The sequence below is a fragment of the Akebia trifoliata genome, chromosome 8 (genome assembly GCF_017979445.1).
Source record: "Akebia trifoliata isolate Shusen 1 chromosome 8, ASM1797944v1, whole genome shotgun sequence".
Classification (NCBI taxonomy): Eukaryota; Viridiplantae; Streptophyta; class Magnoliopsida; order Ranunculales; family Lardizabalaceae; genus Akebia; species Akebia trifoliata.
In genome coordinates, this window is record NC_141382.1 from 10,775,023 (window position 1) to 10,792,346 (window position 17,324).

The following is a 17,324-nucleotide window of genomic DNA, read 5'->3' on the forward strand; positions in this document are numbered from 1 at the left end:
CACTAGTGTATATATATATATATACCATGTATTAATATCACAATACACCTTATTACAATCTTCATAATCTTGAACACCAAAATATCTACTAGTGGCAGATATTTTTTCAGCTGGACTTGATTCTCGTCAATAGAGGTCCTATTCAAGAAAAGAAAAAAGAAAAAGGATGCGGTTGGAATGTGTTCTTTGATTATATATATGATCTCTTCACTTGTTCAAATTGTGTGGAAAGTGATGGGCATCTAGTATCCAATATAAATCACAAAAAGCATTCCATGATCTGAAGTATTCGGTCCTGATAAGTAAAGTATATTTTCTGTGATTTGATAATGATCGAGACACAAACCAACCCGAAAGAAGCATATATATAGAGAGGGAGTTGTGTAACAAAAGCTAAGCCCAAAGGTTTAAGTTATTAGTGTGTGTAGAATGGCTGAGCTTGTAAGATTGGGGATGGAAGGCTTGGGGATGGTGGAGGAGTGGCGCAAGGTGTGGCCTCCTCAACCCTTCAAACTTCGATCACATATTCCACTTAGAAAAGAAGCCATAGATTTGTCTAATCAGGCAGCCCAAAAGTATGGTGGCACGTTGTTTGTAGATTATCACCATAACAAGAAGACACATTGTAAGCCTTATTAGGCCCTCTGTGTGCTATAAGTTATGTACTCTCTCTCTCTCTTTTTCTTGTTTTGTAAATATGTAAAATTCCTACAGTATAAAGGAAGATTGATATGCCATGTCCTCTATTTCTTGTAACACACACACACTCACAGATACATACACACCTACTCACTCTCTCTCTCTCTCTCAACAAGCTTTTTTGTCTGGGCTGGGTACGATGAATATAAACCAAAAAAGTTATGTTGTTGTAAAATATAACAATCCAATATTTATCTGAAGAGGCATATACCCATTTTGGTATTTATTTATTTTTATCAAAATGGGCGTCTAAAGCACAATACATTTGCTATTACTTTTTAAGTATTGGAGTGAATCTCAAATAAAAGACCATGTTTACAAAATTATGAAAGCTGAATTAGGACTTATTTCAGGTTAATAATAAATAAAGATATAAAGGAAAATTCAGCTATATGGGTCCTTCTTTGAAAAATCAGTTCCTTGGTATGAATTTTGAAGGAGAATTTAAAGATAAATTCAGTTTAATATTGATACCCATTTTTGTAAACATAACATACCAAAATGGGTATATAATCCTTTTGACAAATATTTGAAAATTGTGATTGGACAGTATTTTGGACAAAATACTTACTGTTTTGGTAAAACACCTTTTTCCCTTTTTGGTATTTTACAATAATTAAAATACTTATTGTTTTCAGAATTAAACCATTTTGGTTAAAGTGAAAAACATGAATTAACATATTTTTTCACAATATAGTAAATTGTTAAAAAATTCCATTTCATTAACAATATATTTTCTCCACTTTAATTAAAATATTTTAATTCTGAAAATAATAATTTACCATTTTCAAAATTAAAATGAATTCAGTGCATGTTTTCGTAACACAGCCTAAAAAAATTCTATTTTTTTTTAATGAGATCAAAGGTTTGAAAATGGACCATCATTGAATTTCCTATCTTAAAATTTAAATTAAACAATTAAAAAGTTATTTTTAAAATTTTTCTGTTTTTAGAGAATTTATTGAATGCCATTGGGCTTCCCAAAAATATAAGTCTTCTTGTTGATGGTTGAAGCAGAGAAAATCGTTCGTTTAAAGATCAAGAGACACAAAAAGTTTCAAAACCATGATGACTCGGATGAGTCAACTCATACTGGTTAAAGTTACTAGACTACGAAGAAACCAAGAAGGAGAGGTGAAAAAACAGAGCAAGTGAAGCTCAAGCCATGGCGCTCTTCACCCGCAGAACTCTCTCTGCTTTTCTCTCTCGAACTATATATTCTTCTTCAACCTCTCTTCGTTCTCGATCCACACTCGCAATCCTCGACAAACATCTCCAGCAAATCGTTCCTGAGTCCAGAAAAATCCCAACTCGGTCGAGAACATCCGGGTCAGGGTACTCCCCCTTGAATGATTCTTCTCCAAACTGGAGCAACAGACCTCCCAAGGAAACAATACTCTTAGATGGTTGCGATTACGAACATTGGCTCATCGTAATGGAGTTTCCCAATGACCCAAAACCCTCGGAAGAAGAAATGATTTCTTCTTATATTGGAACTCTCTCTGCTGTTGTTGGAGGGTTAGATTCGATTTTTTTCTCTAATTATACTGTTTTAATTCAAGTTTTAGCTCTTAAGTTTTGATTTTTTTAAAGTTGTTTATCGGTTTCTGATTATTGGGTTTTCAGCGAAGAGGAAGCAAAGAAGAAGATTTACTCGGTTTGTACGTCAACTTATACTGGTTTTGGTGCTTTGATCTCGGAAGAGTTGTCTCTCAAAGTTAAAGGTATAATTTTTTAGATTTTTGGAGTTAAAATGTTCAAAATGATGAATAGAAATAGCAAAAACAACAAAGATCGAAGCTAAAGATCGCCAAGATTTATGTGGTCTGGCTTTGAAATTTACTTCCATGGGAATAATTCGATCTTCTTTACTATGAGAATCAAAGGAGAACAGTACAAGAAAGATGTTGGGAAAAAACTACAAATATAATAAACACGGATCTAGGATTTGATCTTGAACAAAACATAATAATCGAATAAAAAATAAATGTAAAATACCTAGATTCGCTTTTTAGATAATCCGTGAAGAATACTTTAATCTTAATCTGCAAAGAATACTTTGATCTTGATCTACGAAGAAGAAATGTACTACCCCAACTCTCCCTACACCTTTGGTGATAGGAATCTCTATCTCAATAATAGAATAATCTGTGTAGATAACTGCGATCACCTATTCATAAAAGAGTATAATAGGTTTTCTACTCATCGTAGAATTCTAGTATTAGGTGAATATCACTTAAACTTTGATAGGATATCACTAACCCATCATATTTGATGTTAGTAACCAATGTCAAATCACAAATATGATTATCAATTTTACCCTTTATATTTTGAATAAATTACAATCCAATATTTATAAAAAAAATTATATGTGAAAAGTCCACAAATAGTTTTAATCAAGAAATAATAATAATATTCCAACTATTTCCCATTTGACTTTCACATATATCTTTTGTTTAAAACAACTCTCTGGATTGTTACCTTTTGAATAATTGAGTGCACTTTTTAAAAAAATAATTGTTCAAAATAATTCAGATAATCTTTAACTGTCACCTTCATTCAAAGATACCATTAATGATGGATCATGAATGTAAAAAAGTGCTCATTTGTCTACCCTAAGACACTTTCATAGTCTCAAAACTAGTACCATCAATGAATTCAGGAATTTACCTTTACATGAACTTTCTTTGTCAGCCCTAAGACACTTCCATGGTTTCAAAACTAATATCATCAATGAATTCAGGAATTTATCTTTACGTAAACTTTTTGTGGTATTAAGACAATGTACACTCTTCAATGTAGTCTGTATGTACATTCCCTAGGTGTCCAACTGCATACTCATCGTATATCATTCTGATATTTTACTGGCAACCAATCATGTGATGTTCCATCACCTTTCTATCCAGAATGAAGACTTGATCAACGTGATGCCAAATTACGTCTATCCCAAGCATTTTCAACACTTTACAAGTGCATCTACTCATAGGTAAAGATAACATGTATACACAATAATGCATAAATAATGACTAGTCATAATTAATTTCTTTAAGCAACAATAAATAATCTATCAAAAGTATAAATAAATCAAAACAAGCATAAAAGAAGCACAATACTTAAATAACTTGAACAAATGACATGATAACTCTCATAACATGTTCTTTGAAAATCTTTAGAGGAAGTCCTTTTATGAGAGAGTCAGCTATCATATTGGTAGAATCTATCTTGGCAATCTTGATCAATTTTTCACGAACCTTTTCACATACTAAAAGATACTTGATTTCAATGTGTTTGTTACTTTTGGTCACTCTTTCATTTTTTGCAATATCAGTAGTAGCATTTTTATCACAATACACAATAATAGGTCTATCAATGGAATTCACAATCTTTAATTTACCGATAAAATTCTTCAACCAAATTGTTTGACGGGTTGCTTCGCAGCATTTTTCAATGAATTATAAATACATGGTCGAATTTGTCAGAATGGTCTGTTTTGAGCTTTTCCATGAGATAGCTTCATGCCCAAGCATGAAAATATAACCTGAAATAGATTTTAAACTATCACAACATCCAACGTAATCCACATTAGAATAACCAACAACTCGAAGCTTACTCAATCTTCTGTATATTAACATAAAGTCTTTTGTTCTTTGTAAATATTGATATTGAAGTATTTTCTTTACTACTCTCCAATGAGTAATACTGAGTTCTGCTGATATCTCCCAAGCATACTAACAATGTAGTTAATATCGGGTCGAATGCAAATCATTGCATACATAAGACTATTGACTGTTGAGGCATATTCTAATGCATTGACCTCCATCTTCTCAATCTTTTTCTTAGGACACTGATCTCGGCTGAATACATCTCCTTTTACAACAGGAGCCTCACCAAGGGCACATTTATCCATACCAAATCTTTTGAACACATTTTCAATGTATGCCCTCTATGACAAACCCAAAAACCCAGCCTGTCTATCTCTGTGAATTTTAATCCCTAGAATATATTGAACATCTCCAATATCTTTCATGTCAAAAAATTTTGACAGAAAAAACTTTGAATCACACAAGAGATGACATCATTGCTTGCCAGTAATATATCATCAACATAGAACACAAGAATGATGAATCGACTTCCACTTATCTTAAGATATATGTACTTGTTGACGACATTTTCTTTAAAATCGTATCCAGTCACCACTTGATCAAATTTTAAATACCACTGTCTAGATGTTTGTTTCAAGCCATAAATTAATCTTTTCAACTTGTAGACAAGATGTTTTCTTTTATCAACTTTAAAACTATCAGATTGTGTCATATAAATCTCCTCTTCTAGTTCACCATTCAGAAATGCAGTTTTTACATCAATTTGATGTAAATCTAAATCATAATGCGCCACTATCACTAAGATAACCCTCAGTGAATCTTTAGAAGAAACTGGGGAATAAGTTTCAATGAAGTCAATACCTAGCTTTTACCTGAAACCCTTCGCTATAAGCCTCGTTTTAAATCTCTCGACCTTACCTTCTGAATTTCTTTTAGTTTTGAAAACCCATTTACATTCTATTATCTTACGACCTTTCTAGAAGTGTTGTTAGTTCCCATACTTCATCATTTTCCATAGATCTCAATTCTTCTTTCATTGCTTCCTGCTAGAATTGAGATTCATATGAGTTCATTGTTTCTTTAAATGTTGAAGAATCATCTACATCACCTTTGATAATGGCTCATTCCTGAAAAGTATACCTCATAATCATCTGTAATAACGGGTCTGCTTTCTCAGATAGATCTTCTAATGGGAATGATTGGTTGTGGAACTGGGACCACTACTGCTTGAGGATTGGGTTCTGGTTGGATTATTGGATCTTCTTCTGCAACGAGTGTACGGATAGGTGAAGCTATCAAATGAGGTAAAGGTTGCAGAATAAAACATATTGGTGGATCACTACGTTTCTCTTCAAATATAACCTTACTTCGTTTTTCACTCTCACTTTTTTGATCATATTTAAGAAACCTAGTACGATTGGTTTCAACAATTTCCATATGTTTTGACTGACAGAAAAATATATAACCCTTCGACCTCTTGGGATAACCAAAAAGTGACAAGGCGTCGTTCGAGGAGCAAGCTTTTTCTGATTTGGATTGTATAACTTTGTCTCGACAAAACACCCCCAACACATGATGATGGCCGAGGCTTGGTTTCCTGTCAATCCATAACTTGAAAGGAGTTTCTGGAGTTGCTTTGCAGGGAACTCTATTAAGAATGTAAACTACCGTCTTCAAGGCTTCAACCTAAAAGTTGTTTGGTAGGTTTGAGTGACTCATCATACTGCAAACAGTTTCTCAATAAGTCTGATTTCTTCTTTCAGCAATTCCATTTTACCCAGGTGTTCTAGGTATAATATATTGAGGAACTATTCCTTGCTCCCTCAAATATTCCACAAACTTCTCATGATTAACACCATTATTATCTATCCTCCCATAATATTCTCCACCTCTATCAAATTTGTCAACTTTGATCTTCTTATCCAACTACTTCTTCACTTTTTCTTGATAGATTTTGAAAACTTCTAATACCTCATCCTTATGGTGGATCAGATATAGATAAGCAAATCTAAAATAATTGTCGATGAAAGTAATGAAATAACGTTGACTGTCTCAGGAAGGAATTAGAAATAGACCACAAATATCTATATAAACTAATCCTAGCAAATCAGTGGCTTTAGTAGTTTCAAGCTTCCATTGCTTTGTCATCTTACCCTTAATGCAATCCACACAGACATCAAAATCTGAGAAATCTAGAGGACCTAGAATTCCTTCCTTAACTAAGGATTCTAGTCTTTTCTTGAAAATGTGACCTAACCTCAAATGCCATAACATGGAAGAATTTTTTAATGAACTTAGATGCTTAGACCCCGGAGCATACGAATTAACAGATAAGCATAACAGAGAAAAAGCAAACGTATTATCCAAAGATAACTGATAAAAACCATCTAATAAAAAATCATGTCCAACAATGTCATGAATGTGCATTCTACTGTCACGAAAAGTAAAACCGTAATTAACAATGTCCAATTCAGAAATGGAAATAATGTTCTGTCTAAAAGACTGGATGAAAAAAGTGTCTTCTAATATTAAATAATGTCTTGTATCGAGAATGAGGCGATAAGCTCCAATAGCCTTAACTTGCAATGCGTCTTCATTTCCAAGAAAAAGTCTATCCTCTAGTCTGGGGTTTCTCCTGCTGATAAACCCCTGTAGAGAATGAAAAATATACACAGATGCGCCTGAATCAATCTACCATGAGTTTGAAGGAACATCAATTAAATTGGACTCATGGCAAACTAGAATTGAATTAGTACTTCCTGGATTCTTTTGCAACCAGTTCTTATAAGCGAAACAATCCCTCTTCATGTGTCCCTTTTTCTTACAGAACCAGCATTCTTCATTATCTGTTTTCCCAACTTCTGTCTTTTTTTTTTATTGTTTTCTGGTTCTTGAAACCTTTGAATTCCTTTCCTTGTTTGAAGTCTTATTGCCGCCTTTCTTGAAAAAAAAATTGCTACTTGCGTGAACTGCCAAGTGTGCTGACTCAACTTTCGAACCTCTCAATCTTATCTCCTCAGTGACACAAAGGGAAATCAGTCGATTCAGATCCCATTTAATTTCTTGTGCACTGTAATTGACCTTAAAAGTGTCATAAGACTTAGGCAGAGATAAAACTGTCATGTGAACCAGAAGATCATCTTCAAAAGTAATCTCATGTTTACGGAGACCAATGACAAGCTTGGACATCTTAAGAATGTATTCCCGCACATTTTCGTTACCATTATATTTTAGATTTATTAACTGACCAAAATATTCATACTGAATAGATCTATTTGTTCTCACAAACTGTTTCTTGATGATCTGCAACAGTTATCTAGTTGTATCTGTGGTTTGAATACCACCTTGAAAAGTCTCACTTATAGGCGCTCGAATGATCATCTTAAACAATCTGTTAGCCTTTTCTCATTTAGCAAAATGGGTCCTCATCAACTCCGTAGAATCTAGTAGTGGAGCCGGTGGCATGTCCTCAAAAAGAATAAAATTAAATCCATGCATCCTAGTAAGATGTCAATATTCATCCTCTAGGATGAGTAATTAAAGCCATTAAGAGGCTCGATCCTTGCTAGACTCTTTTGAATCAATGACCCATCTATAACTGCAATAAGATATAGTCAAACATTAATATATACTGTGGGATTTAATTCTTTCAATTTGTACTAGGGGTTTTGGTCAAATCGTTTCAGAGTATTTTATTAAGGGTAAAATTTTCCACTCTGCAAGTACGAACAAGTCGCATCATCAAGACTCATCCTTTAGGCCAACATCTCAATATGTTGTATGTTCCCTAAAATTGCATTGAAGTATGCACATAGACCTGAGCCGCTCATACTCCAGTTTGATCCATACACTATTCACAGCTTTAGGCAAGAGGATTATCTTTATCTCTCTTTCACATTTGTGACTATTCTACTCGATTTACACAAACATCCCTAAATCACCTTTATGCAGAAGTTAGTGATTCCATGCAAAAGAGTGCTACAAAATGATCTTAGTGAGATACTAGGTCTCAAAATTCAAGAATCCGTAACTATCATAGAACGGTCACCTTTAGGCAGACTACTATCCTATTTCCATCACGTTTCTTGAACGATCACTCAAAGTATCTTTCTAAACCCCTATAGGCAAAACTTATACCCTAATATATGTAAATTTACTTTCTAATTGTTTTTTGTTTTGAATGTGGGTACAATCATTTGTGATAATAGTAACAACTAAAATTTTAACATAAAATTTTAAAGTCTCACAAGTTGCCAAAATTAGAGAAAATGATGAGAGTCCGAACTGAGTTGTGTTTTTTAGGAAAAACTAATATGGTTTTTTTTATTTTCTATAGAAGATGATCTAAGTTTGTGTCTGTCTCTACCTTTTTTTTTTTTTTTTCTATAGAGAAGACTTTACAGAAGTCAATTTCTATTGTTTCTTTTTCGATTTAAGTTCCTTGATTCGTTATTCGATCGATTGAGCAGGGGTTTTAATGTTCTTTGAAGAAGAAAAAACGCAAATTTATTTTGGAATAAAATGGCTTTAAAATTGAAGAAAATTTTCTTAAACCAAAATAGATCTAGTTCAACTCAGATTTTAATCAGGGTTTTGAACAAGAATAAATCCATCATGGCTCTGATATTAATTGTTGGGAAAAAACCATAAATATAATAAACATGGATCTAGGATTTGATCTTGAACAAAACATAATAATTGAATAAAAAATAAATGTAAAATACTTGGATTCACTTTTCAAATAATCCATGAAGAATACGTTGATCTTGATCTGCGAAGAATAGGCGTACTACCCCAACTCTACCTACACCTTTGAATAGGAGAGTGCAGAGAACCTACTACCTTCCAAGCAGAAGATTGAAGAGTTTTTCAGGGCAATGCGACGATGACGTCTGCAGAATAGGTGGGGGAGACTGTGACAGCCATAAATTCTGACACCTAGAGTTTAGGTATAGCTCGCCTCGGAGTCACCCGGGAGCACCCATGTAACATTATGTAAGGCTCACTATGAAGCCATATCAGTCCCGTGCTAGGGCATATCTGTTAGCTTAGTGGCATTTTAGTAATAAGGGAGTATGACCGGCCTCCACCTTTGATGTTTCCTTTTGGAAACTTAGGAAAGACTTAGCGTACTCTTTGTAGGAAGGGTGTCTAGTGTTTCCCAATCCCTGACCTATACCCGCGTTGACTCGAGCCCTTGCGCCAACCTACATGGAAGTCCCGCGTGTCATAGGATCATCAGTTGCATTGTAACACACCTTATTGCTTTTGTAACGTGTTACCCCATGTAATCAATATTACATCAACAAACTTGCCTCCAAGTTTTGCCTCGTGTTGCTCCGTTATCTTGTTTGCTTGGTACGTTTGTAGTGTACAATTATTTTTATAGGCTTACTTATGAATTAGCACCCCCTTGCACCGCACGACCTCGCTTCGAAAGAACACGGCCGTGACAGTTAGGAATCTTTATCTCAATAATAGAATAATCTGTGTGTAGAGAAAGAGGGGACGACCACTTATTTATAAAAGAGGATACTAGGTTTTCTACCCATCGTAGAATTCTTGTATTAGTTGAATACCACTTAAACTTTGATAGTATGTTCACTAACCTATCATATTTGATGTTGGTAACCAATGCCAGACCACAAGCATGATTTTCAATTTTACCCTTTATGTTTTGAACAAATTACAATCCAGTATTTATAAAATTTGTATATGTGAAAGGGTCACAAATAGTTTTAATCAAGAAAATAATAATAATATTCCAACAAAAGACACCCAAGTTTAATCCCAAACCCAAGCCTTGAAACTCTAGTCCACATCAGATGAAAATACCCAAATTGTTGTAAAACCGTCCCACATTAGGGTTTAAATGATAGTTAAGCAAATTGGTGACTCTCATTTATTGTCTTCATGGGTTTTCTTGGATGAATAGGTATGCCTGGTGTTCTTTGGGTATTGCCCGATTCATATCTCGACGTTCCCAACAAAGATTATGGAGGTGGGTTAATGGGTAATTCCTCAAAAGGAATTTATTTTAACTATTTGTGTTTAATTTTATTGATAAAGCTTTAAAAATTTGTATTTTATTGATTTTATTAGGGGATTTATTTATTGATGGGAAAGTCATCCATAGACCGCAATTTCGTTTTGATCAGAGGCAGCAAACTAGAAGCAGGCCTCGTCCACGGTACGACAGGCGCCGTGAAACAATGCAGGTTGAGAGGAGAGAACCAATGCAAAGAGACAGTTGGGCTCAAGAACGGAGTGGCCCAGTATCTCAACCAACCATTGTGGGTAGACAAGATTCATTCAAGGATGGAGAGAGAGATGCATCTCTTAATCAGGCAGAATTTGGTAGGGGCAGTGCATGAGATTTCACTTTCAACTTATCAAATGAGAACATAGAGAAGTGAACTAAGGTTTGTGTGAATTTTGACTTCTATATTGTTAGACAAGGACTTGTTTCCTTTCATTGACATTATTATTATATCAAATGTCTTGTTGGAGGTAAGAAATGTGAATATTAATTAGATCATTCTGTGTCACACTATTCAAGTTTCTATACATGGACTGGAAACTGTAGGTTATTCTTGGTTTTGTTCCATCTTAGCATTAAAATGCATTTTTCATGGACCCATTAGAATTCAATAGGTCCGTTAGACGGTTTGTATGTTGTAATGGTAGAATATCAGTTTTCTTGGAGCCACCGTTGTCTTCATTCCATGCACTTAAGAGTATACTAAGTTTACTAATATTACTGTAGTATTGTGTGTTGTTAGTTAAATTTCATTGCTTTAGTAAATTTTCATGATTACTTTGATTGCTTTTCACTTCTTCATTAGTAAAAGAAGCTACCGAAATTGGTTTTATTTATTTATTGTATGTGTTGGTATGCGTGTGTGTGTTTCATTATGTAGAAAAACCCTGATGCTTTGAAATCCATCATCAAGTTGAGCATGAAAAGTCCTAGTCTACCTTTCAGTAATCTTTACTATCTATCAAAAGCTGGATTTCAGTACCTGCTCTTATTTTTTGCCAGGCAAATAAGGGTGGTTAGAGGTCAGTGTGAAGGTGGGTCAACAAGTTCTGAACCTAGATCATGGGATTGACACTCCACATGCCTTTACCAACTTAGCTAAGTTGGCACCTTCTTTAGTATCTGCTCTTATCAAGTGTCAACCCATCTCACCTAGTTTAAAGTTTTAAATGCTTAAAGGTTATAATCTGCCAATTAAATAAAATACAGTATTCTCACTGGAGATTTTCCGCCTATCTGTTGATTTAGAATTTAATTCCTTTCAAAGTAGAGGTGTTTCTGAAGTCTTGTGCAATTTTTTATTTATTTATTTTTTTCCACTTGAAAAATGAGAATTCATGATAAGACTCAAGGAAGATCTTCCATAGATGCTCAAGTTCCAAGTATGTGTTACAGTTTCCTCCCTCAGAAAGAGTTTCAAATAACAATGAAGTTCAAATTCAAGCAAGAGATAAATGTTCTCATAGATGACAACTAGAAAATGAATTCTATCTATGTGATAGCATGTGAGATTTTAGCTATGTACTCATTTTCTGCTCATAGGTGACGGATGGTTTCGCACTCTGTTAACGGTGTGTGTTTTTTTGGCTTTGCGGTGAACTTGCTCACTTAAGAAGTAGGTTGTATGTATCAAGAATTCGAAGATTAAAAACTTATTATCTGGGATGCGATTTTAGTTGGATCCATGATGTATCAGCTCACTTATCGATGTATATTGATGATGTGGTTTCTTTCATGGGACATTGACGTGTGCTGCTTGAATACTCTTAAAAATATACTACATATTGCCTTCAAGTCGAGGATTTCTCATCAGGGAATCAATTCTATAGTGATCTGGTGTTAAGGTTTGTGGAGACAGTGCTGCCTCATGCATTTGTGATGTCCTTTACTTCTTGATGCACTGAGACTTGACATTCTGTTTTGGGGGAAGATTAATCAATGTTTGCAGTTGATGAAGGTGGTGGGGGGCATTTTTTTTTTTTTTTTGGGATAAGTAAGTTTTAGTAGAAAGTGTTAACAACATTCGGAGGAGACCCTAAAGAAGCAATGTGGGGTAGGTTAGGTTTGCTCACGATGTGCGGAGAATTGTTGTCTAGCTTTATAGTTAATTTGGTTATAGGAAGGAGGTCATGGGCATGGGTGCATGAAAGTGCACTTAATTTGGACCGTACATGTGTCACTTCGAGATACAAAATTTTGGTCGTGAGATGACCCTCCTAGATAGAAGTCAAAAACTGAGATGGACATGTGTCATCTTGAGATATATGCAAATGCTTGATGCTGAGATTAGGAATCACATCTTTTTCTAGATCGACCACGTGTCACCATTTGTTGGACATCACGTGTCACTTGAAGATGAGGTAAGATTTTGGGAATTGGAACTATTAAGGTATGATAGTTACATTGGCTAAGAAGATTAGTGTAATCACATGAATGGAGAATATTTCCTTGTAGGGCTAAACTTTGTACAACAATATGGTAGTGGAAATTTGCCAATGGCCTGGGGATGTAGTTAGAGTTCTGATGAACCTCATACGAAAATATCTCGTCCTTCTTCTCTCTTTCTTTTCCAGCATTCTATTTATTTAAATGATTGGAATTTTGATGTGAAGAAAATCTTGAGACATTTGACAATCGGCTCCCATATTTTTTGCATCCATATTTTGATGGTGTTTATGGGAATTCAATTAGAAAACCTTCTACAACCTGCTTATGAATGGGGTGTGGTGGTCAAGGCTTGAAGTCGTTTTTGTGGTGGTCTTATAATAACTATTGATATGAATTAAATCTGAACATTATTGGAAGGCTAAGAACTGTTATTATCATGTTCCCGTGCTATGATGAATATCAAGTCAATGTTTTTAATAGGAAAGGACTATGAACCACATCACGTCTTTCCAGTTACATAAATATCCATCGTAGAATCATTTGGAGGAGGGTTTTCTTATTCTACTTACTACTAGACAGTATCAAAACATAGGTTCAAAAATCCCGAAGGCAGTCATTGAGTGACTCAAGATTTTCAACACGTTCAATTTTCAATAATGTTGATGAAATAGAAAGTCAACGAGATTCCTTTACAAGATATGTTGAAAAAGCCTGACTACATTTCCAAGCAAGCCATTGGCTGGTTTCTATTTTTATCTTTTTTCTTTTTGTACAAACCTCCCCATCCTTCTCCCATCACCATTGGGATGGGGGTTATTTAGTATAAAATTCTTGGTAAATAAAGGGATACTAATGATCTTACCAAAAGCAGGATTTTATCATGTTTGGATGATTATAATTCATACATTCCTTGTGTCCAAGTGCAATGTAGCATGCATTAGATGTTGCTACATTGACAGTCTAGAAGAGGATGTGATTTTTAATCTTGGCTTTAGCTAACATTAACAAACATTTCAAGGTGAGACATGTCCATATTGGTTTCCAACTTCTATCTTGGGGGAATTGTTTTAGAATCAGAATTATATATCTCGAGGTAATGTATGTACGGTCGAAATTAAGTGTAGTTTTATGCATCCATAATCAACATGAGTCTAATTAGATATCGTTCACAAATAGTATATGCAACTTATTAGTTTAATAAATATAGTCAAAGCCTTTCAAATCTCTTGTCTTCTCATTCTATCTTTCTTTTTTCCCACATGTATACCATCTCCCTCAACAAGCTTTAGAATTTGTAGCACGTGTCAGAGAGCTTGTTAATACCTTATGTAAACCTGCGAGAATGACGTTGTGGGTTATGGGGTCTAGTAGAGGTTTTGTGGCGTAATTCATGTTTGTTTATTCATTGCTAGTTTTAGCATCATCTCTTTTCTAGCATATGGAGCCTGAATCCACAAAACCTTTCATGGGCTAGAGTTAAACCACTACATTCTCATTAATCATCTTATATTTTTTCACATTACCACATGATTTTATTGGACTTGCTGACCATTTGACCTAGGAGAGAGTGAGGCTTGTATGGGATTTTCCTTTTGGATATTTTAACATTTTAAAGTGGAGGTATACTACTTGGTACCACGTATTCGACTCTTGCCCAAGACAAGAATAACGTTGACTATGCTTTATGGACTTGAATGTTGAGCAGTCATCAAGAAACATGTTCATAGCTTGAACATGGTGGAAAGAGCAAGAAAGATAGAATTAGAAACAAATGTGTTAATGAAAATGTAGTAGTAGCCCAATATATGATAAATGAAGAGAAAGTTGATTGAAATGGTTTGGTCATGCAGCATGGCTGATTACAATCCCAGTTCTAAGGAACCTGCAAAAGTTTTAAAAGTGCGATAGGAAGACAAAAAAATAACGTGTTCTTGCATTATCTTATTGTCTGGTGGGTTTTGCACATCAACACCCATGATTTCTCTGATAGTTCAAGTTTGTAATGATCCAATCCATCTTCATAGAATCTGTCAGGTCATAAAGTTGTACAATGGTGAAAATGTAATTCAACCGTTTTTATTCCCTCTTGCAATGTTTTTAATTGATAATATGTATTATTGTTAATTTACAGATTCAGGGGCTAAGTCTTGGAATAGTTGTGGTGAGCTCAAGGCATGAGGTATGACATGGAAGATTTCTTCTCCTGGTAGTGTGTTAAGGAGGGAGGAGGGGATTTAGTAGTAGATCAATGGGTATGATAGGACTGGAAATGTGGTAAGGCTTCTTTTATTTTCCTTCTTGATTGATAGAGCTTGCCAACAGCAAAGTTACACCTCACAGATGCCTCATTTATAACATGTGGTTCCAAGTTCTCTTACATACTCGTAACTCTCGTATGTAGACTCGACTCAATAGATTTCTCGCTGGTATACTTCGTTCGTTAGGGGTGATAAACATTTTCGTTTTTTTTTTTAAAGAGTTGGGTGCACTCTAGTAATCATGTTTCGAAAAAGATGTTTCTTTGAAGATTTCTTTGGGAGAAGGGATTAAGTTCTATGGCATTAGAGCCGAATGGGGCGTGGGGAGGATCCAAACCATTGGATCGACAAAAACCACGCAGATTGAGAATAAATAAATAAAAAAGAGAGAGAAGGGGGGTGGGGGCCGCAGCAAAGCTGTGTTGCATAAACTAGAGATCATCAGATGACCAGAAGTGTTTGGTTGGTTTCTCCACAAGAAGACATGCAAGGAATGGGGAGACAAAACAGAAAACGTTTTCTTTTATGGCTGCTTCTTAAAAGCCCTGTTTTCATTTAGATCCTTCCAAATTCATGCTCTCTCCCAAACAACACCCTCGTTTTGCTCCTCTTATTTCCAAAATGCCCTTGCCCTTTCTGTTCTTGATACTTCTAAGGGCTATGTGTCACTCAAAAAAAAAAAAAAAACAAAAAATCTATTCAAAAGGATTGTAGGGAGGGAAAGATTAAGAATAATGATAAACAAACTCAAAAAAAAAAAAAAAAACATACTTGTATGCTCAACTGACGTGGAATGTACACAAGACCATTGATCTTTTTCCTCAACTATGAGGTTTTTTTTTTTTTTTTTTTGAGTGGGTGTATCACGACTCGAAGATTAAATTAAGATGACATAAAGCAATAGAAGAACCTTGTTTGAAAATTAGGGCTGCAACTTGGGCGGGCTTGCCCGAGCTCAAACCGTATGATAGGCGAGCCTGGGCCAAGTTATGCACAACATGAGTTGAGTCTGGGTTAGTGAGCTCAGGTTCAATGCTCAAAAGTTAAGGGTTCTTTCAATTGAGGTTGAGTCTGGGTTAGTGAGCTCAGGTTCAATGCTCAAAAGTTAAGGTTCTTTCAATTGAGTTGAGCCTGGGTTGTTGCAGCCTTATTGAAAAGTAAAGAGACCTTCCAATGTTTTCAAACTGATGTCATAATCACTTGAATTCAGTCTAGTTTCAGAAATTAGCATAAAATGATCAAAATGTCCTAAATTTCAAGGGTTTTTTTTTTTTTTTTCTTTTCTTCTTTCAAAAGCCTGTTTCTTCAACTTCTAAGATAATTTTTCTTTAACTTATTTGAACCTCGTCAAACCTGTCTTTGACATATAATCTTCAATCTCTTATAAAGTCCATAATTTTTCTTCCCCAAAATTGGATCTTCTTCTTGAGATTTGATGGTTAAAGAGGATAGAAACTTTAAGTTGAAAATGAGGTAAAGTTTTAGGTTACAAGTTGAGGCGTTTTAGGGGAAAAGTCATACAAGGATTAGTTAATCAATTTGGACAAGAGTTGTGATTTTTGAATGTCCCCGCTCTCACACACTCCCTCATGTGACATGGGCTAGAATCATAGATTTTTTCTCTCGGGATATACGACTGTACATCCCCAAAAATATGTGCAATTGTGTATCCCAAAGAAAGAATTTATGGTTCTAGCACATACCTCATTAGGGGGCGTGTGTCAGAGGGAGCATCAGAAAATCATTATTATTTGAATGGTGATAATCTAACTTACCCACGTGGTATATTCAATTGACACCCTTGACGTGATAAGCTCAAAAATTGTAGATCTACTCTCCTCGGGATACAAAACTGCGGTACCTTTTAAAAAGGTGTGGTTTTGAATCCCGAGGAAAACACATCTACAGTTTTCGAGCCTGTCATGTCAGAGGTGTCGATTGAGTATGCCACGTGAGTAAGCTGGATTATCATGACTCTTATTCTTAAGATGATGGTTAAGGAGCTTTTCAGCCAAAAGATATGGGGGTAATTTACATACTTCGATGGAGGGCTTTAACTTGGTCAGATTGGGGATCAACTTGCATCCAACCCTAACGCAATCCCACCTCAAGTAGGAAATACTCAACCCAAATCCTACTCAAGTCGGGTTAGTCCAATTCATTCCTCATTAATACTAGTTAATCTAGTATTGAAAGGGTTTATATAAAGATAAGTGACATGTAAAAGTTTAAAATTTACAATTATTTGTCCTAAAATTTATACATAAAATTATAAACAAATTAAAGAAGAGAGAAGAAGAATAAAAAGATTAACTAAAATAATCATTTTTACAGATA

The 17,324-nt window shown here is 34.8% G+C and overlaps 1 protein-coding gene across 1 annotated transcript; it reads left to right on the plus strand.

Annotated features, from left to right (window-relative positions):
* Positions 1-1,681: 1,681 nt before the first annotated feature.
* On the plus strand, positions 1,682-16,982 carry LOC147396063 (multiple organellar RNA editing factor 3, mitochondrial-like). Its single transcript, XM_086449877.1, has 5 exons — positions 1,682-2,217; positions 2,326-2,423; positions 10,237-10,302; positions 10,404-10,723; positions 14,861-16,982. The coding sequence occupies exons 1-4, from the start codon at positions 1,865-1,867 to the stop codon at positions 10,673-10,675; spliced, it is 789 nt and encodes a 262-aa protein (XP_086306003.1). The 5' UTR covers positions 1,682-1,864; the 3' UTR covers positions 10,676-10,723; positions 14,861-16,982.
* The last annotated feature ends 342 nt before the right edge of the window (positions 16,983-17,324 follow it).